The following is a 9,904-nucleotide window of genomic DNA, read 5'->3' on the forward strand; positions in this document are numbered from 1 at the left end:
TCTCCTGCTCCACCCGAGATGCCCGGGAGACAGCGTCCCTCGGAAAGGCTGCTCGTCACTACTAACACCCATCTCTGCGTCCAGCCCTGCCTCAGCTCCCCCTCCAGGGAGAGGCTTTGATCCACCCTGGCCTCTTGCCACTGTGACTGCCAGGCCCTATCAGGCTGAGGACACACCACGGACTCAGAAGAAAAGGGAGGGGTTTTATTCTCAAGCATCTAAGGAGTTACAAACGAGGGCATTTTGTTTTTAAAAAGGGACAGGGCAATACTGGTGGCCTGAGAGGGGCTCCATAGACTGGTGGGCTGGGCCAGGCCACCCAGACCGCTGCCCACCTGGCCCTCTGGTCCAGAGGGATGGCTGGTGACAGAGGGGAGGTCTTGGGAGGGGCCGGAGGCAGGAGAGGCTGCCCCAGGCTCCCACTTAACACTGAAGGGTGGGGTCAGGCCGACACACACACACTCACCACAGGAAATAAAGTTAAATAAAAACGAAACCAGGCAGCCCAGCCTCAGGCCCAGGGACCAGTGAGCAACCTTCCAGCGACCCTCAGAGGCCCTGTGGCCAGCCTCCTCCGAGCTGGCCTCAAAGCAGAGGGCCCAGGGTAGGGGCCAGCTCCCCTCACCCCACCCCCTCACAAAGGAGGTGGGAGCAGAAGGTGGCCTCCCAGGCAGAGGAGACGGGATTACGTTTAGACATGCAGCATTGTGAATATAGTAAGTCAATATGATAGGTAAGAGGCCATAGTGACGGCTAAGCCTATGTTGCTTCAGCTACATCCAGCGAGGTTCCTCACCTTTGGCGTTGGTTGGTTTTTGTGGTTTTATATTTTTTTTTTCCTTTTTTTGTTATTTTGTTTTCTTGTCCACTTGATTTGCATGCATCACCAACAAAAAGGAAACACACCCCTTCCTGTTCTGGCCGCTGTAGCAGGCTCTCGGGCCGGGGCTCAGGGCACCTCAGCTTGGACCTCGGGCAGCCTGGGCTCAGGAGGGCTGGGGCTGGCTGGCTACGGGTGAGCTGAGGGGTACTCAGGTCACGGCGGGGAAGCCAGCTCGCCCCCGGCCTCCACCTGTCCCTGTCCCACATCCTCAGACCTCCACACCTGCTCCCTTAGCCCTCAGCGACTCCCTCCAGACCCCTTCCCCAACCCCGGCCCCACTCCGGTCATCAAGCCCCTCCCCTCCCCGCCACCTCGTTGCTCGCCTGCTGCTCCCTACTCACCCCTCGCCCACCTTCCCCAAAGGCCTCCTGTGCAGCCAAGGCCCCTCCCGGCTCTCGCTCTCACCTGAGCACTGCAGCTCACCCGAGCCTGAGCCTCGGTCTCCAGCCCCAGGGAGGAGCTGCCCTGGAGCCCGTGTGGGCCCCGGCCCTCCTGGGTCTCCCCCAGGCCAGGCCGACAGGGAGCAGCGGCTCAGCCCCTGTCCGCCAGAGCCCGAAGGCAGTTGGGGGAGCCCCACCAAAAGCAGCTAAATGTGACTTTGGTAAGTTTCTGAAGGTACCGACACAACCCATGAGGACAAGCTCTCCTCTCCCCTTCCCCCAAACACCCCACCAAGTACAACAAAATACAATAAACTCCAAAAAAGACCCCCTGAGATCAAAGAGAAAGAGAAAGCAGCCCCGGTCCGGCTGCAGTCCAGAGATCCACACTGCCCTGGTAAGGACTGGGCGTCACTGAGGCAGACCCGGGGCTCCCACAAGGACTGGAGCGGCTGAGCCCTCGCCTGGGCCAGGAGAGAGAAGGGAGAGTCGATGACGACTGGGAGGCAGAGGGCAGGGACAGGGCGACAGACCGAAAGCGCGTGGGGCTCTCCCGTGCACAGGCCACCCCAGCCCAGAGGTTATGACTGAATAAATAGCGAGTCTGCTGGCGGCCTGCTATCCTCATTCACAGTGTCTGTCCGGGTAACACGCACGGCCAGCTGACCCCGGGGCAGGAAGGGCTGGGGCCTGGCAGGCCCGTGTGTCCACAGCTGGTGGGCAGCGCTCTGGGGGTGGCAGCACCCCGATTGCCGTCCTCAGCCCTCAGCGGCCGTGCAGCTCTCAGGCCTCCCCTGGCAGGCAGCTGGGTGGCCAGGTCAGGAAGAGGGGCCTGTGGCCAAGCCCCTGGCCCGGTGGGGCTGGCCGCCACCACAAGGCTACCTGAAGAAGGGCAGGTGGGGCTGGCTCAGCACTCCGCTAGTCCTCGGTGACTCGGTCTTCGCCATGACGTCCTTGAACCAGGACGCCACGTCCACTTCCAGCATCTCGTAGCGCTTGATGAAGCTGTGTTCCTGTGGGCCCGAGGGGGGCTTAGGATGAAGGGTCTTCCCTCCTGGCCTTGTCCTCAGGCCTGGGGGCTTCCCGAGCAGCACAGAGGGACCCTGATACTCACAAGTAGCTTATTATACTTTGGTCTCTTCCTGTGATCTTTAGTAAGGCTGGAGAAAGAGGAGCAAGGTAAGCGGGCGTCTTCAGGCCTGTGAAGCAGCTGCTGATGTCCTCAGGCCTGGCGCTCCCAGGAGGCACCTGCCAAGCTGTACGCCCCAAAGCCTCCTGGCCCGGGCTAGCGAGGGGAGAACCTGGCTTGTGGAGCTGAGCTGAGCTGTGAGTCCCATTGAGGGCAGGCTGGCTGCCTAGGGGGGCTCAGGGGTGGACTCCTGCACACTCTGTCCTGCTCATGGCGGCAGGGCACAGGGCTACCACACCAGACTGTGCACCCAGCTGCAGCTCCCAGGACACTGGGCTGCTCCCTTCCCTGGCCCTCCTGCATCGAGACACACCCAGACTCCCGGGCCTCCCTAAGCAGAGGGACAGGACGGGGTGGGGTGCTCACCAGTCTCTTACGAAGGACTGGAAGTCCCCTGAGAAGCCCATGTGACCAGGCAGGAGTGGGGGCTCTTCCTGGAGGACTTTGGTGAGGACCTCGAAGTCTGTCTTGCAGTTCTTATAGGGAAACTGTCCTGTTGCCAGCTCCACCTGGGAGGGAGACAGCAGGGCTGGGCGCCCTGGGCGGGCCCCTGGCCCCTTCCCCGAACCCCCAGAAGGCCTCACGCTGGCCCAAGGACAGAGGCAGGGCCGCAACTCACCAACGAGATGCCCAGGCTCCACACGTCGGCCCGGATGTCATAGTCGGGCTTGGTGGGGTCTGGGGGGTCTATGCGCTCAGGCTGCCGAGGAGGGACAGGGTGCTGAGGGCAGGGTCAGCCTCCCAGCCGTCGCCCGCCTGCCCGCCTGCCCGCCTGCCCGCCAGGTGCGCCTGGGCCCCACTAACCGCCATGTAGGCCGCACAGCCGGCACTCCTCGTCTTGGCCTTAGAGTCCACCAGGCGGCCACTGATGCCGAAGTCGCAGAGCTTGATCTGGCCCCGCTCGTCCAGGAGGATGTTGGAGGGCTTGACATCGCGGTGGATGACGCCGTGCTTCTCCTTCAGGTAGTACAGCGCCTTCACAATCTGCAGGGAGGATGGGAGGCGCCGTGAGGGGTCCAGGCCTGGGGCTGCCCACCTGGCTGCGTGAGCCCTGGCCCAGCTGCTCACCGCCACTGTCATCTTGCCCAGGATTCGCTCAGGGATGGGCCCCTGCATCCGCTTCTTCAGCTTCTCGGCGCAGGTGCCCATGAGCTCCATGGCGATGAAGACGTCCGTCTGTGGAGAGAAGGTGGCACCGTGGCTGGGGACGACTGGCCCCACCCCCTCACCCAGAGAGGCATGGGGAGACGGCGGTGCCGGAGCACGCAGGACCCTGTGGGTGCAGAGGGCGCGGGGAAGGCAGCTCACGTTGGTGATGAAGGTGCCGAAGCACTGCACGATGTACGGGCAGTCGTGGCTCTTGAGCACCACATCCAGGTCCATGAGGATGCGCTTGTTCTCCTCCTTGTTCCCAGAGCGCCGCATTTGCTGCAGGGAGGGTTGGCAGGACGGATGCTCAGGGGCTGGCTGGGAGCAGGGGACCCCGCCTGGAAGGCAGGGCCTGGGCTCACCTTGACGGCGATGACGTGGCCCGTCTTCCGGAAGCGCATCTTCCACACCTGGCCGCAGGTGCCGCTGCCCATCTCACCCAGGTTCTCCAGGTCATTGATCTCTGCCTGGTAGCGCTGTGGGGACAGCACGGGCTGGAGGGTCCCTGCGGCCTCTGCCACCCACACCCCAGCCCAGCCCAGCTGAGCCCTGCCTCACCCCGCCAGGGTGCTGCGCAGTGGTACCTGGCCCCCGATGGTCAGGTAGCCCGTCTGCTTCATAATCTCCTGCAGCTTCTGGTCGATCTCAATGCTGGAGGACAGAGCAGGAGCCATGGAGGGGATCCTGACCCACCCGAAGCAGGCCTGGCCCCAGATGGACTCACCCCCTCCCCAGGGCCCGCACATCAGTGCTCCCCAACCTGTCCTTGCCAATCAGTACCACTCACCTCTCCATGCTGCGGGGCGTGAACAAGGTGGACGGGAGCCCCAGCATGTGGCGGGGCCGGGCGGGGGGCGTGGGGTGCTGCGGTGAGCTCTCTGAGGACGGTGAGCGGCTGCCCCCATCATTGGCCAGCGGGAGCTGCAGGGCTGGAGGGTTGAGAATTGGGGCGGGGAGGGATTTAGCATCTGGTTGGACAGCTCTGGGCCAGGCATTTTGGGAGGGTGGGACCCTCACCTCCCCCAATCCCTCAGCCAGACTGGCAAAGCCCCCTGCTGTGCTGGAGGACAGGGACCCCCCAAGGCCATCCTCAGGGTGCCTCCTCCTGTCCTGCTGATGTGGAAGGAGATGGGGTGGGCTAGCAGGGGAGCAACGATCCCCGTAGGCTAAAGGCTTGTCCTCAGGTTCACACTGGCAGAGAAACAAGGTGGGGGCCCGACAGAGGCCAAGCCAGGCAGACCCCCTGGCTGTGCCTTCCAGGAGGCAGGTCCATGACCACAGTGTCCACGCTGGACCGTGCCAGGATGGATGGATGCCCCCAGGAACAGCTCGGGCCCTGGCCCTGCTGCCAGCACTGAACTGGGCGGCCAAACACCAGGGAGGGGGCCGCCCAAAGACAGCCGACTTGGGACCCAGGCTTCCCACTGCCTCGGGGTCAGGTTCTGCGCCAGGCTCGGCGAGGGTGCCCTCTGGCCAGCTAGCCCATCTGCTGCCTCCTAGTCAGGCCTGCAGAGCTGGGGCCTAGGGACTGGGGGCAGGAGCCCAGGCCAGGCCTGTGAGATCTGGGTCCAGCTCCGCAGGGCCAGGCAGGACCGGGGAGGGAGCGGGTGCTGGGCCAGGCAGGGGATTCGGTACTCTCCAGCGGCCTGCATGCAGACAGCTTGGACATGCTACAGGCGGGGAGTGGGGGTGGGCAGGCAGCAGGCACCCCAGGATGGGCAGGCGGTGTTAGGGGCAGGACGGCAGGAGACAGGACACACAGATAGGAGCCAAGGTCTGGGGCCCAGCTGCCCCGAGTCGTGCTACAGGGACAGGCCAGACAGGGACAGCAGAAAAGGTTCCCTGAGGAGCAAGAGGGCTCCCCAGTCAAGTGGCAACATGGTGGGGAAGCAAGGGCAGGGGCCTGGTGTGGCTCCTGGAGGGGCCCGCCCCTCACAGCCCCACTGCACCCCAAGGCAGCAGCGAGAAGCACCCTCCAAGGATCCCCATCCCAAGGCCCAGGAGCCTGCCACTCTCAGCTGACACCCCTCCCTCCTCTCCACCCCTCTGCCTCACCTCTCTCTTCCCACAGACCTACAGCTCCCAGAGACCTGGCCCGGGGAGCAGCACACAGAGACAGACACACCTTTCCCGGGCCTGCTGCCCTGGGACCCTGACCTCAGCCATTGAGAAGCAGGCAGGACCCCTGACTTGCGGTCGAAGGGGGTGCAGGCCTGGCCACCCTGCATGAGTCCCTGCACCTCTGGCTGCCCATGGCCCCAGTCACAGTCCAGGTCCCTTGCTGGATCCTGAGGGACCCTGTGCTCCCCACCCCCAGCTCCCAACCCTCCTGTACCTGGGCTCCTTCATCACCTGAGACCCTCCAGCCTGTCCACACCTCCAGCTGCCCTATGGGTCCCTTCTCTGAACCGTCCACCATGCCCTCTTGGGCTGTCCCAGGACCTGCATGAAAGGCTGCAGACACCAGAGGACAGTGGGGACCTGAGGGGATCTCAGCAGGGGAGGAAGGGAGATACACAATGGCCTTGAAAACAGAGATCACAGAGGTGGTGACATGCACACAGCAGGTCAGGAGAGCAGAGGCAAAGTAAGAAAGTGAAAGAGCAGAAGGTGAAAATGAATGAATGAATGAATGAGAGCAAGAGACAGCATGGGGCACGTGCCACCAACAGGAGCCTTGGAGGTGCAGCTGCCAGCCTGACACACATGTGCACTCGCATGCAAGCACGCACACATACACGCGCAGGACACTGAACCAGCCCCTCAGCCCTCTAAGTCACCCAAAGAACAGCGCAGGCGCACACACACACACAGAGGCTGGCTACAAACAAAGGCCCCACCTAGCCACACACAACTACCCACATGGCCAGACCTGCTGCCAATTCTGCCAACACAGGCACCCTCTCTGTCACCCAGGAACTCGCATGGCCTGACTGCCTGATGTGTCTGTTCTCAAACTTGCAGGCACCAGCGCAGGGGCCTCAGCAGGGCTGTCCCACACCCTCATATCTCCACACTTTGCTCAACTCCTGCCTCCCCCGGAGGCCTTCCCAGAGCAAGCCCCACAGGCCTGTCCAACCACCAGAATTCGGTCCCTATCTGGGGATGTGTTCACTGTCCACCCGGACAGCAGCTCGGTCTCTTGTCACCGGTGTGTTCCCAGCGCTGAGAACAGGCAGAGCACACGAGGGCGTGACACTCACCCAACTGTTGAGAGCAGCCTGTGCACCTCCCTGGCCCCACTTTCTCTGCTGCACGCACAGACACACGCACACACACCACACACACCTGTGCACACGCTTGCCCTCTCAGTGGCTGACAGGCTCCCACCCATGAGGGAAACTAACTCTCCTCTAGGGGATCCAAACTGAGCCCAAGAGGAAGTGGGGAGTTGAGAGGACTCAGGAGGTCGGACGGAGTCCACACTGCTCTCCCAGAAAGACAGAGTGAGAGGAGACAGAACACACACAGAGCATGGGCTGGGGAGGGCATTCTGCAGCCGGGGCAGCGGTTAGGTCAATGGTGCAGATGTCCAAGCAGCGATGATGAAAAGGCTGGTACCTGCTCGCTGGGACGGGGCAGGAGCAGGGCTTAGAGTGATCACAATAACTGGATGGGAAAGGAAGAAAAAAAAACACCACAATAAATCACAACAGAAATGGCTGATTTGTTCAAAAGAAAAGAAATCAAATCATAACGAGAAGGAGGGGAGGCATGAGACACCAAACTGCAGAGATGGGTAGAAACTGACAGAGATGGGAGGGCAGGGAGGAGGGGATGGAACTGACAGACACAGATGCCTGCATGGGCTCCTGGGCCTGCCCACCACAGCTTACCAGGCCTCACTATGCACTTAAGAGGACCAAGGACCCCGGACCCCAGACCCCGGACCCACCCTGTCCCATCCATGCTGGAGCTGAGAAAGGCAGCCCTGCAGAGCCCAGCAGGGACCCTCCAGCCCCAGGCAGCATCCGACAACAGCAGCTTCATCCCCAGGATTTATTTCTCTGGGCCCACCTGAGACTCCTCAAGGAGGAACCCACATGACCCAGATCAGAAGGGGGAGGGGTGGGAGTGAAGAGAGATGGGGGTGTCAGGCTGTGAAGGTCAGGCTAGGGCAGCAGGAATCCCTAGAGTACCTGGATATGGGGGAGGTGCAGTCTCCCTCCTGTCAGCATGAGGCCACAGGGTCATACCACAGAAGATATGACAGGGTGGTTTTGGGGGCCAAGAGAGATAGAGAAAGGGTAATGGGGAAGGGGGTTGGTCACAGGGTACATAGAGAAGAGAATCCAATTCCCCCTAGCTCTGAGGACTTGGGGACAGGGGTCTGTGGGACACCACAAGGCAGCTACATATGGTCATGGTGATCCCTGGCCAGATGTGTGTGGAGGAGGAAGGAGGACAGCTGTTAATCCAGGATAACGAGACATCAGGGAGGCAGGCAAAGATGGGAGGACCAGCAAAGAGTGGTATGGGTGCCGTGTGTGTGTGTGTGTGTGTGTGTGTGTGTGTGTGTGTGTGTGTGGACAGATACACTTGAATTGGCCTCAAGTGTCCTCAGGCTAGGTACGTGTCAGGGGGATAAGGGAACAGTCACCAGGCTGGGAGATGTGTAGATGGGTGCATATTGCTACAGAACTACACATCCCTCAAGACGGTGGTAGTGGTTAATCACAAGGGTATGGAGGGGTCTGGAATATGGGGGGGTGGGGTCTACAGAGCGTAATACCAAGATCATCCCAAACTGGGAAGGACCGGCAGATATGGTGGTAGCGATCAAATGAGAATCCTCGGGTCAGGTGGACCACGCGTGAGTGAAGTTATATATAGTTTTAAGAGATCAGGTATCCCCAGTACAGGTGTACACTTGTGTCCATATGGGGGGGTGGTGGTGGCTGACAGTCACCGAGATGGACGGAGTGAGGTCAAAAGGGATGTTACTGTGTTTGTAGGCGGGACCTGGATGCAGTCACCGTGGCTTGAGGATGTGTCCCACTTAGTGCAGGTGACAGAAGCTGAGAATCGCTGCGGCGGGGCGGGTCATCTGGCGGTAGGGCCTCCCCCGCGGCGAGGTAACGAGACTCTGGGGCGCCAGTGAGCAGCCCCACGCCCTAGGGAAGGCCTCCCAGGAGCCCGCCGGCCCCACGCCCCCCGGGTCACCGTGACCCTCTCCCCGAGAGCCCACAGCGGGGGTGGGGGGAGGGGAGAAGCGCGAGCGCCCAGGAAACGGGGGCGGGGCCTAGCGGCGGGGGCGGGGCCCCTCGCAGCGCGCCCCGCCCCACCCGCCCCCTCCCCCACGCTGCTGCGCTTACTGGGCCTGGGCCGCTGGGGGCTGATATCCAGGTTGAGGTCGATCCTCCGCCGGGCCTCACGGTTCTCCTGCTTCAGCTTTGCTTCCAGGCGGGACAGCTTTTGCTCCAGGGAGGACGCCGCCATCTTCCCCGCCGCCGCTGCCGCCGCGCACCGCCGGACTGCCCGTCAGTCCGGCAGACAAACACCGCACTGCGCCTGCGCTGGTATGACCCCGCCGAGCCGCCGTCTCGTCCCGCAAGGCGCATGCCCACGACGCCCGCCCGCCCGGTCCTCCGCGCGTGCGTGCTGCGGTCCAGCCCGAGGGATGACGCCACCTAGAGCTCGCGGTTGGCAACGTGCAACGCCTCCACCCACCGCTACCACCGTGGTGCGCATGCGTGAGTTCTCTAGCACTCCGGCAAGAGGCGCTGCGTGGAAACCCACTTTGCCTTAGACAGCGGTGGGCGGGGAAAGTGGTGCGCAGGGGTACATATGGAGAAACGCGGCCACGCGCATGCCTCCTACTGCGCAAGCGCATCCCTGGCCGTTTGTTCTGCTTTATCACTCATTCGAAGTCTCTACCGCGATGCATCCTCAGCTTCTTTTTGCGCTTCTTGGCCGATTTCACCCTGGCTGCCGTGCCCTCCAGAAACTGCCTTCTACTCCTCAGACTCTGCTTTATTAGAATCCCTGTTAGACTTAATTGCTGCCTGACCTCCCGCTGGCAGCGCGGTGCTGCCTCCTCACCACAATTGGGTACCCGTGGGAATCCCTCTCCGTTTCATCCGGTCCCATCAAGTTGAGCTGGCCGAAGCCTGGCAGGAAGGAGAGCTCTGGGAATCCAGCGACGTTATCCCTGACCTTGGTGATAGGACTAAGATCAAGGTCGGTGTGTCCAGCCAGACCTGCGTGGAACCTTAGGACGCCGCATCTCCATCTCTCCTGCCCCCAGAATGTGAGCGCAACTCGTGGAATGTAGATTTTTTTTGTTTTGTTTTTGAGACAGGG

General features: G+C 62.0%; 1 protein-coding gene across 5 annotated transcripts; it reads right to left on the reverse strand.

Annotated features, from left to right (window-relative positions):
* Positions 1-189: 189 nt before the first annotated feature.
* Map2k7 (mitogen-activated protein kinase kinase 7) lies at positions 190-9,137 on the reverse strand. Of its 5 annotated transcripts, none has more exons than XM_087201825.1 (12): positions 8,917-9,137; positions 7,163-7,210; positions 4,389-4,530; positions 4,186-4,252; positions 3,964-4,077; positions 3,761-3,880; positions 3,521-3,628; positions 3,257-3,436; positions 3,072-3,152; positions 2,819-2,961; positions 2,378-2,423; positions 190-2,294 (listed from the first exon to the last, which is right to left on the reverse strand). In XM_087201825.1, exons 1-12 carry the CDS (start codon positions 9,038-9,040, stop codon positions 2,142-2,144), a joined length of 1,326 nt encoding a protein of 441 aa, XP_087057951.1. In that variant the 5' UTR covers positions 9,041-9,137; the 3' UTR covers positions 190-2,141. The 5 variants fall into 5 exon arrangements, with proteins under 5 accessions (XP_087057951.1, XP_004865439.1, XP_012921286.1 ...); XM_004865382.4 differs by having other exon boundaries at positions 190-2,276; positions 8,917-9,132; XM_013065832.3 differs by lacking the exon at positions 7,163-7,210 and having other exon boundaries at positions 8,917-9,134.
* Between the last annotated feature and the right edge of the window lie 767 nt (positions 9,138-9,904).

This window comes from Heterocephalus glaber, unplaced genomic scaffold, assembly GCF_053883595.1.
Source record: "Heterocephalus glaber isolate CG9 unplaced genomic scaffold, H.glaber_assembly_v1.0 deba00001761, whole genome shotgun sequence".
Classification (NCBI taxonomy): Eukaryota; Metazoa; Chordata; class Mammalia; order Rodentia; family Bathyergidae; genus Heterocephalus; species Heterocephalus glaber.

Coding starts and splice junctions, on each gene's coding strand:
- Map2k7 (XM_087201825.1), bottom strand. CDS start 9,040: ATGGCGGCGTCCTCCCTGGAGCAAAAGCTGTCCCGCCTGGAAGCAAAG. Junction 4,531..7,162: donor TGCCCCGTCCCAGCGAGCAG/GTACCAGCCTTT, acceptor TCAACCCTCCAG/CCCTGCAGCTCCCGCTGGCC. Junction 3,629..3,760: donor TCGGCACCTTCATCACCAAC/GTGAGCTGCCTT, acceptor TTCTCTCCACAG/ACGGACGTCTTCATCGCCAT.